At 37.0% G+C, this 22,474-nt stretch overlaps 2 protein-coding genes and 1 pseudogene across 9 annotated transcripts; all 3 read right to left on the reverse strand.

The window, feature by feature from the left end:
• Positions 1-6,959: 6,959 nt before the first annotated feature.
• Positions 6,960-8,413, reverse strand: LOC137723205 (probable aldo-keto reductase 2; annotated as a pseudogene).
• Positions 8,414-9,601: 1,188 nt separating this feature from the next.
• Positions 9,602-12,560, reverse strand: LOC137723403 (probable aldo-keto reductase 2). 2 transcript variants are annotated; one of them, XM_068462597.1, is made up of 6 exons: positions 12,038-12,560; positions 11,472-11,672; positions 10,928-11,100; positions 10,746-10,848; positions 10,486-10,570; positions 9,941-10,238 (listed from the first exon to the last, which is right to left on the reverse strand). In XM_068462597.1, the coding sequence occupies exons 1-5, from the start codon at positions 12,473-12,475 to the stop codon at positions 10,523-10,525; spliced, it is 963 nt and encodes a 320-aa protein (XP_068318698.1). In that variant the 5' UTR covers positions 12,476-12,560; the 3' UTR covers positions 9,941-10,238; positions 10,486-10,522. The 2 variants fall into 2 exon arrangements, with proteins under 2 accessions (XP_068318697.1, XP_068318698.1); XM_068462596.1 differs by lacking the exon at positions 10,486-10,570 and having other exon boundaries at positions 9,602-10,238; positions 12,038-12,540.
• An 884-nt stretch (positions 12,561-13,444) lies between these two features.
• Positions 13,445-21,557, reverse strand: LOC137723424 (uncharacterized). 7 transcript variants are annotated; one of them, XM_068462619.1, is made up of 10 exons: positions 18,088-18,150; positions 17,505-17,607; positions 16,752-16,904; positions 16,416-16,498; positions 16,046-16,167; positions 15,801-15,939; positions 15,656-15,717; positions 15,381-15,579; positions 14,642-14,765; positions 13,445-13,687 (listed from the first exon to the last, which is right to left on the reverse strand). In XM_068462619.1, exons 4-9 carry the CDS (start codon positions 16,474-16,476, stop codon positions 14,650-14,652), a joined length of 699 nt encoding a protein of 232 aa, XP_068318720.1. In that variant the 5' UTR covers positions 16,477-16,498; positions 16,752-16,904; positions 17,505-17,607; positions 18,088-18,150; the 3' UTR covers positions 13,445-13,687; positions 14,642-14,649. The 7 variants fall into 7 exon arrangements, with proteins under 7 accessions (XP_068318720.1, XP_068318719.1, XP_068318721.1 ...); XM_068462618.1 differs by lacking the exons at positions 13,445-13,687; positions 18,088-18,150 and adding exons at positions 20,798-21,117; positions 21,435-21,557 and having other exon boundaries at positions 14,277-14,765; XM_068462620.1 differs by lacking the exons at positions 13,445-13,687; positions 16,752-16,904; positions 18,088-18,150 and adding exons at positions 20,798-21,117; positions 21,435-21,557 and having other exon boundaries at positions 14,277-14,765.
• Positions 21,558-22,474: the final 917 nt, after the last annotated feature.

Here is a 22,474-nt window from a genome sequence, read left to right on the forward strand (position 1 = left end):
ATGAGTTTAGGATTATTATTTCTTTTTGTTATTATTTCTTCTTCTACATGCTTTAAACCCGATTCATAACTTTTTCTTATAATCAACCCATGTCACATACTAACTGTATTATGTTTTTGTACATTTTACCCTATATTATGCAGGTGAGTTTATGTTAATTTTAGTACTTTGTTGGAAGCTATTAGAAAGATTGAAAATTAAGAAAAGAATAGATGGAAAATTAAAAAAAAGAAAAATTAACAGTAGGGTGCAAATTGACTAATTTTGAGAGTTGAGGGGGGAAATTGGCCAAATTAAAGTTCAGGGGGGGAATTGACTAATTATGAGAGTTGAGGGGGGAAATTGGCCAAAATTAAAGTTCAGGGGGGAAATTGGCCAATGGTCACAAGTTCAGGGGGGAAATTGATAATATACCCTTTTCAAAAAGGCAAGGCCATTGTCTCCTAGCACATGATAAAGTTGACAAGATAGCGGACATAAAAATAAAAATAAAATATAAAAAGGAGGACAAGATAAATCACATCTGCATGCCCACATGAGTCATGTGCCCTGGTGAAAGTGTTCCAACGAAGTTAGCGGTAGGAGCTAGGGGTGGAAAAAATACCGATTTCAAATTGAAAATGTCCCAAAGCGATTTTTTTAAAATTTTCGGAATGCTATCCTGAAAAAATACCAAAATTTCAGTATAAGAATTGGGATTGTCTTCTCAATATTTCGGTATTTCCATACCGAACCGAAATATATTTTTTTAATTATTATATATTTATATATATATATATATATATATATATATATATCATGTTGGCACAATAATGAAAAAATCATGTTGCTTTATTATTCATCCCTGCAACATAAAGATATGAAGGGTTATGATATATGTTATATGTCATTCTATTTCATTGATAGGAGTCACCTTTATTGGAAGTAACATAAACACCAATGTCAAAGTTGTTGAAGAAAGTAGAGAATATAAACATCGGAAGTGTAATGAGTATTCCATAGAATCACAAAAGGTATATAACTTATGGAATAGGTTTGCCTTCTAGTGTATTCTTAAATGTTAAAACAATTCTGTTCTATAGGTTATAAACTTATAAATGCATCTTAGTGCTAAAGAAGAAGATATCATATAAAACTTATCCGCGGTTGCACTAGTGGTTGTTTAAGAGTTTAATGTTGCCTACCAATATCGTTTGATCAATTCATGCATTTTTCCTTCTACCTCCTCAACTTCATGCCAAGTAACTCGTCAGGAGTATGAAGTTGAAACTAGTAATGGAAGAACAATCACGAAACGAATGAAAACAAGAAGCACAGTAATGTTTGAAGTATGTACCTAATTATTTAAGTGAAAATATAACAACTATGGGAATTGGGAATACAGAATCACCAAAAGCCCAAAAATATTTCGGGATTCCCGATTGTCCCGAAATACCGAAACTATTTCGGGATTTCTGAAATTTTGGTTTGGGATTGGTCTTGAAATTGGGAATACCGAAAATTTTGGTTTGGGAATCGGAACCAAGGTTTCGGTTCGATATCCCATACCAAACCACCCCTAGTATGAGCTATTAAGTGAAGTCAACTATATAGATTATCGTTTTGTCTCAAGAACAATTATCTCGAGAGGTTGAACTCATGAAGGTGATGTTCAGTATGCTCGAGAGGTTTAATGGTGATAAATTGCATGTGATGAAGCTTGAAATTAATTGCATATAAAATGGTCAACAACAACAATAAAGTCTTATGCAATTATGTGAGGTTGGCTATATGAATCATAAAATGCTACTACGTTTAGTTTTGCGTCAAGTATTCCGTCAGCACCAAGTACTCCATCGCATTTTCTAACCGAATCATCTGTAGGTTTTTTATTCACATGTCCAAACCAACTTGACCGATTTTCTCTCATCTTATCTTCAATTGTGATCACTCTCACGTCACCTCGAATATCCTCATTCTTAATCATATTCTTTCTCATGTGCCCACAATTCAAAATATTCTATGGCGCAATTTCAGCGTAAAATGAAATAAATGACTTATTGATTTTGTAAACTCATACAACAATGAAATTGGCAAATAAAGTTATATAAATTCAGAAAGTAATGTACATACCATTTGACATAAACTACTGATTCCATCAAGGGTAAGGAAATAACAAAGAGTCATCACTCATTTTCTATGATACTAGCCTTCATGCACGTGCAGAATGCATTTTTTGAATCACAGTGTGCTACTGTTTGGGCCCAAAATGTTATTGGGCCAAGAGTAGGTTCAGCCCAAAGCTTTTTCCGAGTGTATTATGTGGGCCGCCTGGTGGTCCCAGGCCGTTCAGCGAAGGTGGTTGAGTCCTATCACAAGCAGGAATAGTTCAGATGAGCAGAGGGGTTGGAGGAGTCCCGATACGATAAGGAAGCCTAGTGCAAAACGGATTCTCGACCGACAATGAATACGGCCTCGAAAGGGGGGTAGATTCAAAGTCCTAATAGGAGTAGGAGTGGTCGAGGTAGAATTGGAGTAGAATAAGAAGTCCTAATTCATATATGGTTTCAACTCGATCTGAATGAGGATTTGTTGCTATAAATAGAGAGCAGAGTGCATCATTCAAGGGCCCCCTCCAATTCAACACATAATTGCCCTGCGCAAACCTCTCAAACAACTTGAGATTTTTTATTTTCTTTTTTCGCCGACACATCTTCAGTTTGGATAAACACCATTGTGGAGGCAACCGACGAACACCTTCAGTTTGGATAAACAACACTGTTGCCGTAGAATCAACCAATCGCGAGGCACCTTCAGTTTGGATAAACAGCACTGCGTCGAGGCCTACTGGTTACCTATCCAAGTCTCGGTCGATAAGGGTTTCCGAATCCTTATTGGCAGAGGTCATCTTATTAGCCTTCTCGGCGAGGTAAGGTATTACGAGTTACAACATTCAGCGCATTGAACGCCTAGTGATTTTATGATTGGATACTCACAAATGAGTTTCAGAGTTCGGCATTCTAACTGCCGAACCACATTTACCATCAAGACATACATCACCTTTGAGTACTTATGTCCGTATAGTCTGGTGTCGATTCGACGTGCTTATACTCTCACGAATATAATCAATGTGACCGAACCTGGTGCCGACGATTTGTGAACTTCACAGAATTAGCAGCCTTGTCTTCAGGCTCGAGAATCCAAAGGTCGAGGTTTGTTTCTTCCTCGGCCGTAGTCGCGAGATCAAAAAGTCTGCAACGCGCTCAACGCAACATCAACAAATTGTACTCCTCGGCCAAGTTTGGCTGACGAGTTGGCACGCCCCGCATTCAATCGAATGACGTAGTTAGCTTATTAGTTACTCGGCTTGCGCGCCACATAGGCTTTGTGATTTTTAGGGTCAACAACTACTTACATGTTTTAAATGTATTTAGCGTAAATTGACAAAAGGAAAGTCAAATATTTGAAGTAAATGAATAATCTTATGTCATGCTAAAAGAAAACCCTCATAAACTAATTAACGCAGCTGAATTCCCATAATAAAATCGATCTCTATAGAATTTACATTAAGAATAGAGAAAATAATATTTAATAAACAATTGATTGAATCACATTATTGCTAGCCCATTGTGAGGCTAAGTCCACCCCCTCCTCCTTAGTATAGATAATATTGTTTGTTAAAAAAAAAAAACAATCATTTGACAACTAATTTAATCACATAATTATCTGCGTGCGAAAGACCTTTTTTATAACCGGCATTACACACTTTTTAAGAAGTTTTGAATGTATTTAAAAATAGAGAAAATAATATTTAATAAACAACTAATTGAATCACATTATTATTAACCCATTGTGAGGCTAAGCGCACCTCATCTCTCTTAGTGTAGATAATATCGTTTGTTAAAAAAAATAAATCATTTGACAACTAATTTAATCACATTATTATCCGCAAAAGACTTTTTTATAAAAGGCATTACACGATGTTTTGAACGTATTTAAAAATAGAGAAATTAAATCACATTATTACTAGCCTATTGTGAGACACTAATTAAAAAAAAGCACAAAAAAATTAATTATTAAAAAAATATTGTTAAAATGATGAAAGTACCCCTGCCTTATTTGATGCATTATTTTGGTATGCCTTTGAGGTTTTTTGTCTTGGGGGCAATTAAAACAGCTAAATTCACATAATAAAATCGATCTTTATAGAATTTACATTAAGAATAGAGAAAATAATATTTAATAAATGATTGATTGAATCACATTATTGCTAGCCCATTATGAGGCTAAGCCTACCTATCTCCCCCTTAGTGTAGATAATATTGTTTGTTAAAAAAAAAAAAATCATTTGACAACTAATTTAATCACATTATTATCCGCGTGCGAAAGACATTTTTTATAACTGGCATTACACGCCTCTTAAGATGTTTTGGATGTGTTTAAAAATAGAAAAAAAATAATATTTAATAAACAACTGATTGAATCACATTATTGCTAACCCATTGTGAGGCTAAGCCCACCCTCTCCCCTTAGTATAGATAATATCATTTGTTAAAAAAAAAAAAATATCATTTAACAACTAATTTAATCACATTATTATCCGCGAAAGACCTTTTTTTATAACCGGCATTATACGCCTCTTGAGATATTTTGAACGTGTTTAAAAATAGAGAAATTGAATCACATTATTACTAGTTTATTGTGAGGCACTAATTTTTTGTTTTTTTTTAAAAGCACAAAAAAAAAAAATAATAAAAAATACTGTTAAAATGACGAAAATGCCCTTACCTTATTTGATGCATTATTTTGGGATACCTTTGAAGTTTTTTGCATTGGGGGCATTTTTGTCCAAATATTTTTGTTGAAGCTTGGTGACACCAAAACCACTATTCACCTTTCCATTGGCTTTGTATATAAGAAGATAACAAAAGGAACATACGTTATTTATGAGAAATTTTATTTAAACCCATATAACTTCTTTTTACACCTAACTTAAATTTTAAATATTAATTGTCCTTTTTACCCTCTTGTACAATTACCATCAAGTATAAGATGAAATTAATAATAAAACTAAAAATATCTCAATAAACCCACACACTATAATTAAACTCTACCATCACTCCTTGCTTATCCTACGTTCATTCCGACTAAAATCCTAATAACTCTTGTAGAGGAAGACAAGTTATTTTTTTTATCGATGGATCATGATTTTGAAGCTTTAATCCCTTGACAACATGGATTTATCGATGAATGGTAATTATATGCCTCTTGAATTTATTGACCCCTTGTCGACATGGATACATAGAAAAGAATTCCCGAAGGCCGTGGAGTTGAGAGAGTTGCCACATCCCCTCTTTAAATGTCTACTTGCATTCACCAACTTGATGGACTATTACATCATACCACCCTAACCACCAAAAGTTACACCTTAGTCGGTTCACAGAATCATAGAGTCACGAAAAAAGCATATGTACTATACTGGCCATTGGCCAACCCTATATACTTGGTTAGCCTATTTTATTTTCATTATTTCTAAAATATGTACCTAGATGTATCACTAAAGTAGGAGGAAACAAATTGGACATGGGACATCTCTCTCTCCTTCTCCCTTCAATGCTTCTTACACGAACATTCATATGAGCATCTTTAGAAACACCCTCTATTAATTTCTCCTAGGTACTATAAAGTTGTGCCGGCATTCTTTAAACAAAAGCAGTTCAAATATTCTAACATACTTCTCAACATATTCAAACTTTTCAGGAACACATTGGAGACCTGTTTCCCTTGGTGCACGGATACAAACTTCAATCAAATTTTCAATTTGGGATTTCATTTTTTAAATGGGTGCAAAGATAAATTTACATTTTGAATTGGGTTTGGAAGGGTATTCTAGGTAATAAAATTGGGTTTAAAAATATATTAATCCTTTAATTAAAAATAACATGGGTGTAAAAAGAGGTTACGAAAGTTCAAATAAAATTTCCCAGTTATTTATTTTCTTTGCACTGATAATGAAAGGAAATAAATTAAAAGGTATAAAAATATTTAAACATTAAATCGGTATTGAAAAGAAATTAAAACGCAATGCTAAATCAATAAAAAAACATTTAATAAATTTTTTTGAACAAAAGAAAAAAGCATTTAATGATTGATTAAAAAAAAATTGTAACTGCTATCAAATTTAGCAGCAAGGGAGAGATGTTATTCCATATTATGTCACATCACATTTGACTTCTTGGTTGGAAAACATTGTTGTTGTCTTTTTTACAGTTATTGCTGATTTGAATATTTTGACATTTCTTTTAGAGATGCTCTAACATTTCTCTTATATATTTGTTGAGTTTAACTCAAATTTACGCCGCTTAGTATTACAATATTTCTCTTCGATCATAAATAAGAAGTCTTAGGTTAGATTATCGTCACAAACCAAATTATTACAATTAATTTATTGTAAGCTTAGTCATATGGTCATAATCATTAATTTAGATAATCGTATGTTAGAAAAAACAAAATCACAAGATATTTTCGAAAAAGTAAGCTCAATTGTCTCTTAGCACCTTGATGAAGATGACAACAAAAAAAGAAGACGACAAAGATAAACCACATTTGCATTCCCACACAAGTGATGGGGGAGGTAAATAGAAAGTCACATATGCCTTGATGAAAAAGTTCCAACGGAGTTCTCTTTCACACCGGTGCAACATGAGCCAAAGATCCTCACACGCCTAATTAGACGGAAAGAGAAATAATAAATAGACTTGAAAAGTGTCAAGTAAAGAATAATTGTACCCAAGAAAGTGGCTACCCCTTCCTGTATCGGTTCAAATCCTATTTGACGCAATTCATTTCCATATAAACTAAGGAAGTTACGTATATACCGTTTGACATAAACGACTGATTCCAACGAGGGTAAGGAAATAACAAAGAGCCATTACTCATTTTCAATGACATAACAGAAGGAACATACGTTACAGAAGTGCTTAAAGTGAAGGCAATGGCGGAGTTTCGGAGTTCCTCCAAGTACCATGGGAGGGCATTCTATCACCTTTAACGGCATCTTCTAAACCATAAGATTCAATCTCGGCCAATTCTTCCGGTGTCAGTTTAACAGTCAGAGCTGCGATGTTCTCGTCAAAATTCGCGATCTTGGTGGTTCCAGGTATGGGACACACATCATTTCCTTGGTGATGAACCCATGCCAGCGCTAGCTAAGATGGCGTGCATCCTTTCCTTGTTGCAAGTTCACTAACGCGCTCGAACAGTGCTTCATTGTGCTTTATGTTTTCGGGTTGGAACCTGGCTAGATACTGCAACCAATGAATCATTAGACTGAAGAAGCATATGGCATGTGCTTCTTAAGAAAGCGCTTCTATAACTGAGAAATACTTATGACATTAGCATGAAAAACTCTGTGACATTGAGAAACCTTTCGAGTATCATCGGGGGCAAGATTTTTGACGAACTTAGCACCTGAGAAATACTTATGACATTAGAATTAAAAGGATACACAATTCAAGAGGTAAGAAGACCAACCGTGACTTCGACGGGGATGGAGGTGTCGATGCGATGCTGATCATAGAGATCAACAGAATCAACACCCAAGCGCTTCAAGCTACTCTCGAGAGAAGCTCTCACATAAGCAGGGTCACCTCGCACCTCCATCTTGTACCCCTCCGCAAGTCTGATACCAAACTTGGTGGCCAATTCCACCTTATCTCGTACCCCTCCTTTCAGAGCCTGCTCCTCATCACTCGATTCAGCATTAATCCAAAACAAACCCAAATACCATGTTCTTGGTCCAGTAAATTCAACTAAATGCAGGACATATAGAGTGTACAATTAACGCAACAATCCAAACACAACCCACAAAGAAATTATATCGTTTACTACTGCTCCTTATATAGAAGCATTTTTGCTCATATGCGTTTTTGTTAAAAGTGACTTATACGATAAAAACTGGTTCCTTTCAAGTACTTGGAAGAGCTTCTTAAAGAAGCACCTGGCAGGTGCTTTTCCAGAAAACACTTGTACAAGAAAAATGAAACAGGAAGCAAACCGATCAAACCCGATTCAGTTCATCCTTTAATCCAAACAAACCGGCAAGTTGAGATAGATTGAAAATTACAAGTGACGAAGTGAATCATATACATAATTAACTTTATGGCCTACCCACCTTGCCAAGAAGAGTTTCGTTGGTGAAGGGACCGTAGACGTCAGAGGTATCGAGGAAGGTGACGCCGGCGTCAATGGCGTGGTGGATGAGAGTGATCATGTCTTGGTCGGGCTTCGGAGCACTATAGAAGGCGGACATGCCCATGCAGCCAAGGCCTTGAGCCGAAAACTCCAGGCCTTGCGAACCCCACTTGATCCTCCTCACTACTCCTGTCATTGCTTGATAACTGCGGTTGTTGTTTATGACTGAATTGCAAGGTGAGGGAGTGTGACTCTGTGTCTGTGAGAGAGAGAGAGAGAGAGAGAGAGAGAGAGAGAGAGAGAGAGAGAGAGAGATGTGTGTGTATATGTATGTATGCATACATGTGATATGAAGGATGGGGGCAGTTTGGTAAAATGAGGGTGCAGGAAAGATGGTGGTGGCGGGGCGGCGGTGGTTGTGGTGGGGCGGCGGCGGCGGAGTGGTAAGTGGAGTGAGTGAGTCATCTTCTACTTCTAGAAGTATTAAGCAAACGCAAGGGCCTGCGTTACACTGATATTGACCAAAATGGAGGATATTGTTTGTATTGTATTCTCTGTCGGGATCAAGACTGCAAAGATTCAAGTCAAACAAACATTATTTCGTAATCACAAAAGTTTTTTTATGGATCTCCGGAGCATGGAATGCGATCTTTCAGTTTAAATATCAATGGTATTACGTATTTTGACCTGTCCAATAGTGACTTTCCAAAAAAATATGTTTTTTCTTTTAAACAAACGATATTATCTACCTTAAGAATGTAAAGACCTACTCCAATCTTTGGAGTAAAACTCAAATTTTAGGTTCTAAACTTATCCCAACTTGCTCTAATCCTTGGAGCAAATATGAAGCAAATATGAGTTTTAACCCAAAACTCATTTATAGGGCAAAGAGTTAGTGTGGCTGACCCACCATATATATGTATTTTTTAAGGGAGTTTTAATGAAAAGTCCACGGTATTGTTTATTTTAACGAAAAACTACATTTTTACACTAAAAAGTCAATCATGGTACTATGCACTTTATCCTTTATTTTGTCCTTATCATTAAAACTCAAAGTTTTCAAGCCCTTTTCATTAGTTTTTTTTTTTTAATTTAATATTTATAAATTCATTGAATCTAACTACTAATATTTTAATATGATCAAAACCACCGGTAAAAAAAAATTAAAAAAAAAATTTAATGGTTCAAATTTAAATCGAACGGCTAAAGTAATTTTAAATAAAAAAAAAATTATGTTTTCATATTCTTTCATAGTGTTCCACGAGTTTCATAATGTTGGTTTAGATGTTTTCATTTCGGCTCATTTTGTTAGTCAAGGTATTAATTTGTTTCAATTAGGCTCATGAAGTTTGATTAAACTCTTCATTTTCAGTTGTACCAATTTATACTTTTCATGCAAAAGTTCTTTCAATAAGTCAAAGCCATATTTCAGTGTAAATAACATTAACTATCTATAACAATCTTTTATCCTTCTGAAACATATTTTTTCGTACAGTTTCTAATCCCGCAGCAAAGCGAGCAATATTTCAAATCATTTCCTAAAGTGGGAAAGAGTTGCCAGTTTTGATACTCAAACAGCACGTTGAAATATACCAAATGTTTTTGTCTCAAAGAAAGCAATTACATACAATGTAGCATACACTACTTATTCTCGGAACCACGAGGAAATTCAGAAGAGCGTAAAGTACAAAGAGACATCACTAATACGACAGTGGCAGTGCACATACTCATGCGGCTTTCCATGAAGACAGTGGCGGAGTTTCGGAGTCCTTCCAAGTAAAAGCGTCATCCATATATCTGTCACCTTTAACGGCATCGGCTGAAGCATAAGATTCAAGCTCGGCCATTTCTTCTGGTGTCAGTTTCACAGACAGAGCTCCAATATTCTGGTTAAAATTCTCAATCTTGGTGGTTCCGGGTATGGGACACACATCATTCCCTTGGTGATGAATCCAGGCCAGTGCTAGTTGAGATGGCGTGCACCCCTTCCTTGCTGCAAGATCACTAACCCGCTCGAATATTGTTTTATTATGCTCTAGGTTTTCGGCTTGGAACCTGGGTAGATACTGCAACCAATAAACCACATATATAAGCAACAGGATTAATGACTTTATCAAAATGACATGATAAAGGGCCAGCACAGTTCATACGCCTTCATAAGCATGTACAACATAACTTTGTAACAACACAACACAGATTCCTCGGATTGTAGTAAATAAATCAATTAAGGGAGGTTCGTCTGACACTAAACTATTAATCTACCTGGGATGAACACATAACCTTCAAAAATGATAATATTAAGGATGTTTATACCTCTAATGTCGAAACAAATCAGGTCCACTTCGCTACTTCAATTAGAAATCAAATTTTTACTGCATGGATTCCGCAAGAGGATAGCCTGCTAGGAGAGATTACTAAACTTCGTGAGACCATTCCTAATTTGAGGGACTTAAGGTATTCACAATAATAGCACGAGGATGCTACAATGTAATTTCATAATTTGAGGACATAAGGATATTCACAATAATAGCATGAGGAAGCTACAATGTTCTCTAATGTGCATATCGACAAACCTTTCGGAAATCATCATTGGCTAGATTGTCGACTAAATTAGCGCCTGATGAAAAAAATCCTCTTCCTAGAGGACTGTATGCAACAATACCAATGCCAAGTTCCCTGAGAAAATAGGAAAACAAGATTAACATCTATTGCCACCTCCTTAATAAAACAATTAATAAGTCCTGCTAAGCCTCACCGGCAAGTTGGAATTATATCTTCCTCCACATCTCTAGCCCACAACGACCACTCCAACTGCACTGCTGTTATTGGATGAACAGCATGTGCTCTTCTTATTGTGGAAGCTGAGGCCTCGGATAAACCAATGTACTTTATCTTACCCTCTTCAACTAATTTCTTGAGTTCCCCAACCTTGTAAAGACATAGAGAAATTTAAGGAATCATGATGCAAACACTCTAGTAAAAAAAAAGCAATTATACAGTGGTTTGTTTAAACTAATTTGGATACAATACATGACTTGGAGACGAACGGAATCAAGTTGGCGAATTGATAAAATATGTGACTTGTTAAAATGATAGAAGACATCGTAAATCTCCACATAACGTCCTGAAAATGCAGATGCTTACTCACGCTGAATAAGAGTTGGTTCTCTTCGAGTACCGTTCTTACAAATACACCTGTCATGTTTTCTTAGTTCATAATATTCTATGAAGTTGTTAACCACATTGTTCTGCAATTGCAATTAAAAGGAGATCAAAACTTGTGAGTCAAGATAACAAACCGTGACTTCAATAGGGACACGGGTGTCAATGCGATGCTGATAATAGAGATCAACGGAGTCAATGCCAAGGCGCTTCAAGCTACCCTCAATAGCAGCTCTCACATACGCAGGGTCACCTCGAATGTCCCACTTGTTATCCACAGAGCTGCAACCGAATTTCGTGCCCAATTCAACCTTGTCTCGCACCCCTCCCTTGAGCGCCTGCTCCTCATTAAACCAACAAAATCCAATTCACTCCATCATTAGTCCACTCAATTCAACATCAATCCAAACAAAACCCACAAAAAGCAATTACATATAAATTCACTACAGGAACAAGAGTAAATCGATTCGAACCCAATGCACTTGATCATCAGTTCATTCCATTCAACAATCCAAACAAAACCCACAAAGTAAATTTATATTTTACTCTCTCTCTCTCTCTCTCTAGAAGAACAAGAATGAAGCCAACCCAGTTCATTTCATCATCAATCCAAACAATTCCAAACCCAAAAGTTACTAACAGAAACTCAGAGTGACTGATTGTGATTGTGACTTGTGAGCAAAAAAGTCAAACAAAACTTTACCTTGCCGAGAAGAATTTCGTTGGTGTAGGGGCCGTAGACGTCGGAGGTGTCGAGAAGGGTGACGCCGGCGTCGATGGCGTGGTGGATGAGAGTGATCATGTCTTGGTCGGGCTTCGGAGGGCCGTAGTGGGCGGACATACCCATGCAGCCAAGGCCTTGAGCCGAAACCTCCAGGCCTTGCGATCCCAACTTGATCCTCCTCACTACTCCTGCCATTGCTTGATAACTGCGGTTGTTGTTTTTGTCTGAATTGCAAAGTGAGGAGTGAGAGTGTCTCTGTGTGCGTTTGTGTGAGAGAGAGAGACGTGTATATATATATGTGTGTGTGTGTGTGATATGAATGGAGGCAGTTTGGTAAAATGAGGGAGCAGGATGGATGGTGGTGGTGGCAGCGGCGGTGGTGGAGTGGTTGGTGGAGTCGTAAGCGGAGCGAGTCATCTTCCACTTCTAGAAGGATAAGTAAACGTAAGGGCCTGCGTAACAGTGATGTTGATTGAGTGAGTGATGTATATAAATTTAAATTTTCCGACACCAATGACGGTGGCTGCCACAATTTCCGGCCCTAGCGGTCAGTGGGATGTCTGTCATGTGCAATAAGGACAAAAATATAAATATATTTATGCTTATAAATATATTAGTCCACAAATTGTGGTTTAATTATTGCAGGCAATATTTGCCATCATGCATGTTAGCGACATCGGTTAAGTCCCACACCGAATGCAACCCTTGTGTTTAGTTAACACCGTTGAGTTTGGAATCATGAGCGGACTGCCAATGATAAGCCGGAAAGGGGTGAGGAAGACGTCAAGTCCTCATGATAGAGTTATCTGGGGTTATTTCAAATAGTATATTTTTAGTTTAATCTGTCTATTCGATTATCTTCCAGGGGAATGAGGGGGTTCCTCTGTGGCCCTTTGCATCGTCAACTCCTCAAATGTTCAATGAGTTGGCTAGAAGGAGAAAATATTAGTATAGGGAACACAACCCGGTATACCAGTATCATAATATAATTGGTTGAATTTTATTTCCTTCCAAGTATTCAGTCAAGTGTAAAATTACACTTAGTCTACCAAACCGTGTTCCCAATACATTGAAAAACCTCTAGGCTAGAGGTATGGCTTTAGATGCCTACTTGTAATATATTTGTCATTAGCCTTGTCAATCTCTTCATCATACGTTTAGATTATCTGAAAAAAAAAAAAAAAAAAAAAAACAACACAGACGTAAGGTTTTGATTGACGTGAATAACACAAAAGACCGTGTTGTACAAATCATCGGGGATTTGATACCACGGAGCACAATAGAATTTTAGAAAAACTAACGAAAAATCCAAAAAACCTTCCCTTTTAATGAAAATCCTTTTTTAAAGGTATAGTGAATAGTATTAGGGAAATGTATAAATGTGGTTTTTCGTTAAAAATGAACAGTACCGGAAATGTTTTGTTAAACTCCCTATAATTTTTGACAATCTCGTTGTCTGTAACTTATTCGTGTCTACTTAATTCATTTCACAAACTTGAGTCACCGTAGACCAAGCTACAACTTCAAACAATCTTTCTTCGTTTCAGGTTTCAAAAGCCACTTCAAACAATCGCTATGAACCCGTCTTCATAATTTTTGCTTCGTCTAAATGCGCTGCGCTCCCTTTTCCTTTCCAATTTTGAGATGTTCTCAGCAATTGTTAGTACAAAAGATTTGCACAGATATAGAAAGACAATTTTCATAGCCCCATAAGTGTAAGAACTACATCAAAAACTTCAGGTTGACTGACATGGCTATTTTCCCACCTGCTAATCCATAGAAATCCAAACTGCTCCGGCAAGTTTTCAAGTTTTAGAATTTCGTGCATGGGTGGGACGGAGAACGGAAAATAGACATGTTGGCCAGCCGGAAGTTTTTGGCATAATTCATCCACTTGAAATTGAGCAAGGTCTCTATTGGGTGATTCTTAATTTCCATTTCCGTAAAGTGATGAGCACATACGACTACATACATATTACTAACGTACACATCCCCAAACACGTACAAATAACATATCAAGCAAGATTTTTATTTTTATTAAACACCTGCTGAACTTTTAAAACTTCCCCCTAGAGGGTAAAGGGTATGCAGTTCTGCATCCAGCTGATACTTCCTTTTTAAAATGTTTCACTAGCTGCTTGTTCGAGGAAACCTAGCTAAAAAAGTTTCATGTAAACATAAAACATATTCTGTACTGCAAACATGTGGAAACGCAAACTGAAAATTGCGACGAGCAACTAATGTGTTTAATATGCACAGCCAAAAACAAGTTGACTCGCATCTGATATACCCCTGCCCTTATCCCCTACACCCTAAACATTCCCACATACTAATAAACCAACCACTTAAAATGGGAACAAAATTCCTCTATTACATGACAATTTTAGTTGTTCCTAATGACGCTGCAACAAGAAGTAAAGTTTGTTGTTTAAGACCAACGATGCCAACAACAACAACAAAGCCTTTTCCCACTAAGTAGGGTCGGTTGTGTGAATCCTAGAACGCCATTGTGCTCGGTTCTGTGCCAACAATGCCAAACACAAACAAAGTGATGATTTTTTTTTTAAAGAAGAAGGTCCTCACCTTTTCAGTCACTTTTCAGTTCCCTGTATTTGATTTTCAGGTTGTGAAAAGAAATCTTTGGCATTACGTGCTACCTCTGCTTCAACTACCGCTTCCAACACAAGGTCCGATCCTTTAACATTCTCTGTCATCACAACCACTGGTTATTATTCGGATATACATATCTGAGATGAAAAGGAAAACTGTTTACAAATTCTCAGGAAACTCTTAGGTATGTTAAGTTATGAAATAACAATAGTATATGTGTGTGTGTCAGAATAAAGGTTTGTGGAAATAGTTTAATGTGCAAGATTTTACACACTAAGCAATCAAGAATTGTATTCCTATGATGTGTGTTTAAGAGTATTACTCAGCAATCAGGAAATATTTGAAGAGTATTCCTGTGACGCGTATTTAAGCCCAAGCCCAGCAAGTGGGAAACTCAACAACCCCGAAAGAACCACCAACAATAGCGAATCAATTTCATATGGGGAATCATGCACAACTAGACTAAAAGTAAGAGCAACACCTTTGTCGAAAAACCATACAAGGGTATAGATAAAAAATGGTTACTAAACACAACCATTGATATGAAACCATAATATGTGCAGCACAGAAATTCCTGACCTCTATAACTCAAGATAATTTGGGAAATACAGAAAAGTAAGTGATCTACAAAAGAAAATTTAAGGATAAGTTGTTCCCGGGGGATAAAATAAATGATAACAAAACTAAGTTTTATAATCAAGAAGACTATTACCCTTGCGATTTGGTAGCATCCCAGTGCTTTCAGCTGAAATTGGGAGAACAATGAAAAGACCACTCTCATCATAAAGGTCATCTTTCACTGCACCGCTTTTTAAAGTGCCAGCCTTCACAGCATCAGATTCAGCCAATTTTGCATACGCAGTTGCTTGACTATGAAAATTAGGTGCGTCGGAGGTTCTCAAAGTACTATCCTGTCAAAGACAGGTACAAGGAATTCAAGGCGATGCGAAGTACACCATTTATAAAAAGAAATCGTATTATTGAAACCTTCATTACACTATTTATTGACTTCCGCTCCTCCTTGGGCTTCTCAAGTGAAATGTTGGTTCCTAACAAGTTGACATATACACTTGTAATCATGAGAGAAGCATAACACCACTTGGAAATAATGTATGGCTGCTAAGAATACTACCACTACTCAAAGGAGCCGGGTCTTGAATATTATCAATCAGCTTTCGAGTCATAGGACCGGGGTTCATAAGTGATATGCTTCGGACTTCATAACGAATCGACTCTAGCTGAGCCAATGCATCTTGAAGCTCTTTATGAACCTAAAGGTCAAGCAAGGGACATAAATTAACACAACGGCCTTTGGTTCAAGAACATTGAAGTTATCATTACGGTGTTGTGCACAATGCATAGTTATCAATCAAGTACCTGGCGAGCTTGAGACTGCTGCATAACATTATCGAATTGGCCTCGAGCTAACTGAACATACCCGATGGACCGACCCGCTAACCTCCCTGCTGCTCTGGCAATTCTAGGCAAATCCTTTGGTCCTACAACCCATTACACATCAAACCCAGATCAATTTTTCAGTTTCTGTTTCCAGTAAAATTAGCAATCTTAGATAAAACACCAAAATCTCAGATAACCCAGAAAAGCTTTGACCTTACCAAAGAAAAGTAAAAGAATTCTGAACCAATTTTGAGAATAATGCTGTAGCTATACACATAAGATATATATATATATATATATATATATAGAGCGAGAGAGAGAGAGAGAGAGAGAGAGTTTCTGTGTGTACCGACTAGAGCAGCTGTGGCACCGATCAAGAGGAAGAGCTCTCCGTACGAAATACCGAACATTTTGCTCCTTTAACTTTAATATCTAACCAGAAGAACATAAAATAAAGAAAACAAGGAAAAAAAATCCATCAATAGTCCAGAAAACTGCGACGCAAAAACAAATACCTGTCTACAAAAACTCTACCTCAAGTGGGCAAACTCCCAAAATAATATGAAAATAACCCAAACCCATAAACCCTTCCAAAACCCTAGCAATCGATATAAATTTGAAACCAAGAAAAATTGGGGGATAATCAAATTTACTTGAGGAGATAAACAGGGCAATTTTCTCTTACCTTCAGTCAGGAGGAACTTGTAAAACGTGGTGGTGGATGAAGTTGTGGCGGCAGCTGTTTGGGTTTTGGATGAGCAGACAGCAGTCTGGGTTCTGGGTCTAGAACGATGTGGAAGAATATGGTGGTGAAGGAAGAGGTGCGTGTCGATTCAAACTGGAGCAAGACGGAAGAAGGAAACAGTGCTGAGGAATGAAGCCGCAAGTTTCTGTATACTCTACTTTTTTTTCTCTCTATCAAATCAGCAATAGTGAAGAGGGGGACTAGCACCCTATACATATTTGTAAACACCTATTTGTCGATTTTTCTTCCAAACTTATAAGGTCGAATGATTTTTCAGTGTTTTTGGCTCCAGAACACTAGGTGAAAGGGCTGGTTCGGTATGGGATACCGAACCGAAACCCTTGTCCCAATTCCTAAACCGAAGTTTTCGGGAATCCCAATTTCAAGACCGATCCCAAACCAAATTTTCGGGAATCCCAAAATAGTTTTGGGCTTTTGGGCTATTGGACTAAAACTTGACATATTGGGCTAAAATTTAACCCTCTATATTAATCGATTAATTAACTCCGGCACATCAATGCCGTCTCCACATTGTTAGATTTGCTTTATTATTATTATCTCTATATAATTCTTTCAAGATAAGGCTGACTGGATGTGACTGTGATGCATGCCCAAACAAATTTCAAATACGTGAGATGCCTCCCCATTACCACAGGAGACAGAAAAAAAAAAATCTGAATAACTTGTTATTACCTGTGATTTATTCACAAGGTCCTCTTCTTTCCTGTAAAAGGAGGCAGCTTATGGCTTCTCAGTTATGATAGCAATCCACTGGTAAAATCCATGGCAGAATTCCCTAAATCATCACAGAAAGGTGCACCTTAGTAATTTTACATATGACTCATTTGACTACTTTTGGCATACTCAAAGCAAACAAAGTAATAGAAGACTTGGCCGTAGTCACAGTTAGGGGTGGGTTCGGTTCCGTTCGGTTCGGTTTTTTTGCAAAAACCGGAAACCGAACCGAAATTACTGTTCGGTTCGGTTCGGTTTTCTATCGGTTTGTGTTCGGTTCGGTTTGTATTCGGTTCGGTTTTTTCGGTTCGGTTTCGGCCCGGTTCGGTTTTTTTTTTTTTTTTTTTTTTTTTTTTTTTTTTTTTTTTGCTTTTTTTTTGCTTTTTTCCCCAAGTAGCTTAAAAAAAATATATGAAAACAACTTGCATCTATTTTGTAATAAGTCCTATTTCAACATAAGCGTGTATGGAACGAAATTCACAAAAGTATCTTAAACAGCTCCTACTGTGCATCTCTCTATACAGAAATTGATCAATCCAACCTCAAGGAAGACACCCCTAGCTTTCTCACGTTGAGTTGTGTCTTTTAAGCTTCCAACAACCTGCAGATGCAGATGAACAAAGATCATAAAACTTCAACTTTGAACCGTAGCTCAGAAAGGATACTGTACTCGTAAGAAATGGCTCATCTCAGATTTCCTCTTCAATAACCAGATACAGTCTGAAAATGAATACAAGGAATAGATATGGTAAAAGCAGAAACCATGAACTACCTATACCCCTCTCTTCCCCTAGCTTTAACAGAAAGAAAAAGTAGCATTAAGCGGGAGATCGCTAACATGTTTAACCAACTAACTGATGACCTATGAATCAAACCTCTGAATTCTAACACATAAACAAGCTATGTACTACCATATTTGCCCGAGTCAGTGGAAGACCTTCTGAAATTAGCAGGTACTACCATATTTGAGACACATACCTCCACAAAAATTTGTTCAAGGACTAAGCTAAACAATTCCAAAAACTATAAAATGGCCGGAGAAGATTAGTGGCTAATACAAATGGCCGGAGATGATTAGTGGCTAATACAAATGGTGAGAATAAAATCCGCCACAGAAGGCCGGAGAGTTCATGATTCAACCTATGGCCAAACAAACTAGAATATCACAATCTTCTCAGTAACTAACATTTACCAATCACTTTCATACCAAACAAAACACTAATTTTCGACCTTGCTTACACTTTCGTCACAAGTTGATAACATATTCGAACTTACTAACTATTTTACTGCGAAAATGCAGAGAAAAAGTTGGGAAAAAGAGGGAGCACGGTTGTGATGGCGGACGGCTCACAGGTCGAAGAGCTAAACGCATTAAGAGACAACGACCGCTTGTTTATCTTTTGAACACAAACACTCTATGTATGAACGAATGAAGACTAATCAATCAGTTTCGGCCATCTTGTAAACGAAATTTTATAATGTAATTCATGGAAAATATGAAGATTCAAGAACTTACAGCACCTGTGCATTCTATGGACGGTTGTTGAGCATCTCCAAAACGGCATAAGCGGCCTTCTCGACTTGCTCTCTGGCTTCCTCTAAGCCTTTCTTCTTCTCCAGAGCAGATTCCTTGCACTTCTCGATCTCCTCCGAAATCCCGGCAGAGTTCTCATCAATTTCGCTATAAAAAAATAAAAAAAAATTAGATCGTCCTTCAGAACTTCGGAAGATTCAAATCGATCAAACAGTTCGTTGAAATTGAAATCAATTGAAAAGAATAATTGAAAACTGACCTCATCACCTTAAACATGTTCTCCATCGCGCGAGAGAGAAGTGAAATGACCGTAGACGATGGATGACATCGGAGACCGTGTGAGAGATTGAGAGAGACAGAGCGAGAGAGAGATGAGGCTCACTGGCTCAGGGCCTCAGGCTGCGCGAGACTGAAGAAGAAGAACTGAAGGCAGGGAAGGCCGGAAGGGAAGTAGGGAATGAGAGAGAAGAGGCTTAAGGGTTAGGGTTACAACGGCGGCTTTAGTTACAGGCAGGGTTTTGTTATTTGTTAAGGCTTAAGGGTTTTGTTAAAAACATTAAAAAATTAAAAATAACCTCACAAATTCTGGAGGCATGAGGGTTCGAACCCATGCCTTCAGCTTGTAAAGTTTCATTGAAACCAACTTAGCAATAGGTTCTGTTTTGTTATGATTGTATGGCTAAACAATTTATAAATATTCAAAAAAATTATATATATATATATCGGTTCAGTTCGGTTCGGTTCGGTTTCCGAGCCTCAAAAACCGAAACCGAACTGGTCAGATTCGGTTCGGTTCGGTTTGACAATTTTGGTTCGGTTTTTTTGCGGTTCGGTTTTTTTCGGCCTCGGTCCGGTTCGGTTGTCGGTTTTTTTCGGTTTTCGGTTTTTTGAACCCACCCCTAGTCACAGTTAGCTACAACAATATGCTTCCCCCTATACACCCAAGTTCGAATCCCCCTCCCCATAGTCTATATTAGATTAGAAAATCGATCGAATACAAATAAAAAAAACAAAGTAATAATTCATGTTCTTTTCCTAAACCATACCTGCTACTATTTGATAAAGAGAATGATCTAGTAGTTTTGTGCACAATCTATTTAGCAAAATGTGCTTGGTGTGCTAGACACAATGTCTCCAACTCTTGTAGAAAAATTAAAGGGGTTCCTCATGTTTCTATTAGAATCAGGCACGCTACGTTAGGGGTACATAGAAAACACTCCTGATTTTAGTTCATTTAAATGACATTAATATTTGTAGTTTTATAGACTTTCAAATGAACGACAAAATGACTGCAATAGGATAAATAGTTCTCAAAATAGCTGCTGGAAATGAAATGAAAGAACAGAGACCAATATATTGGTGTTGTTTCCATATTCATATCGACTTTCTTTCCTGTTTCTTATATTTGAGAACAAACCAACTTGTAACTTCCACCCCATTTCCTCTTTATAATTCAGCTGCCAATAGGAATCAAATTACCAAGATTGATAATTATAGTGTAAAAGGACTCATCCTTCTGATCTATACAAATCAAATGAAAATCACAATCCGCAAAAAGTTCTAAACGTTGGTGAGAAGAACATGTTTAGAGGGTAGAAACGCTAAAATTTCTAATACTATCGTTCAGCCATTACATATCTTCTACCTCCATATCAGTTCCAAGTGCTAAATTTCACAAACCCTAAATTTCAAACCCTAAATTAATTCCAAAATTTACCTGGAATCTGGATGAAGAAGTCGAGAGAGATCAGAGAGGTGAGCGGCGCCGGTGGCCGTGGCTCTGCCTCTGTGCCATGAAGGAAGGCTCCTCCACAGTGAGGAGGCTCCGAGGGATGAGAAGTCGAGAGAGAGAGAGAGAGAGATCAAAGAGGTGAGTCACTTGTGTGATGTGGGTGTGATCGGATTCTGAGGTGAGGTTGTCTGAGGTGAGGTCGAGTCGAGAGACGGAGAGAGAGAGCGACTGAGCTGAGTTCTCTGAGGGTTTGAACTTTGATTTCTATTCATAGGTTGAAATTAAATCTCAACTAAATCGGACGGCTGTTACAATTTTAAATATATATTTAAAATTAAATAATATATATATTTTTTTCGGTTCCGTTCGGCATTACCATTACAACCCATTACACATCAAACCCAGATCAATTTTTCAGTTTCTGTTTCCAGAAAAATTAGCAATCTTAGATAAAACACCAAAATCTCAGATAACCCAGAAAAGCTTTGACCTTACCAAAGAAAAGTAAAAGAATTCTGAACCAATTTTGAGAATAATGTTGTAGCTATACACATAAGATATATATATATATATATATATATATATATAGAGCGAGAGAGAGAGAGAGAGTTTCTGTGTGTACCGACTAGAGCAGCTGTGGCACCGATCAAGAGGAAGAGCTCTCCGTACGAAATACCGAACATTTTGCGCCTTTAACTTTAATATCTAACCAGAAGAACATAAAATAAAGAAAACAAGGAAAAAAAATCCATCAATAGTCCAGAAAACTGCGACGCAAAAACAAATACCTGTCAGGGAGGAGCTTCACCGGAGGGGAGATGGGATTGGGAAATTACTGAGACGCCAGTCTGCGTAGCGGTGCGGGCATGGTGGCTGTGGGGTGGGCCGGAGGTACAGTGAAGAAAGAGGAAAAGCGGTGAGACGGGGGGGATGGGGATCCTCTTTGTGAGGATAGTCCGTTGGTAGTAAATGTACGGTCAGAAATCATTTTAAATTTTATATTTAAAATTAAAAACAAATAGTATTTAACGAAAATTGATTACACGATTTACGACAAATAGATACAATTAAAGAATCATTTGGATTATCGCAAAGAGAAGATGGAGAAGATCCTCGTTCAGATGGGTTAATGATGAGTGACTAAAATAACTAGATTATTATTAAGTTTTGATTAACGTATTTTTTTATTAATGATACATCATCGATTTATAATTTAGTCTAAAATATTAATTTACCTAGCATTATCCATTTTAGACGAGCTATTAGTCTAAATGTGATGAGTAATGCTACACTTAGTATCTAGTTGTATTACCATTTGTATTATCTCTCTAATAGAGGTAGGATTCACCAACGCTTGAAAGTTTCATCTCTATTAAAGATAGATAGTACAAATACATGATAAGAGTAACATATTTTATGTGATATTTTTTAAGAATTAAAATGAATTTTTCTATAGTCTTTTTTTTCTTTTTTTCAATTAGACCCCTTTTTAATGGGTGTTTATCAAATAAGGAAAACTAACAAAAAATTTAACAAAAAAAAAACTTTAGTTTTAATGACAAATGACAAATAAAAGTGTAGTGAATAGTACTAGGGAAAGGTGAAAATATGGTTTTTCATTAAAAGTAAATAGTATCGGAAGTGTTTCGTTAAAACTCTCTA

The sequence above is a fragment of the Pyrus communis genome, chromosome 17 (genome assembly GCF_963583255.1).
Source record: "Pyrus communis chromosome 17, drPyrComm1.1, whole genome shotgun sequence".
In the NCBI taxonomy this organism is placed as follows: domain Eukaryota; kingdom Viridiplantae; phylum Streptophyta; class Magnoliopsida; order Rosales; family Rosaceae; genus Pyrus; species Pyrus communis.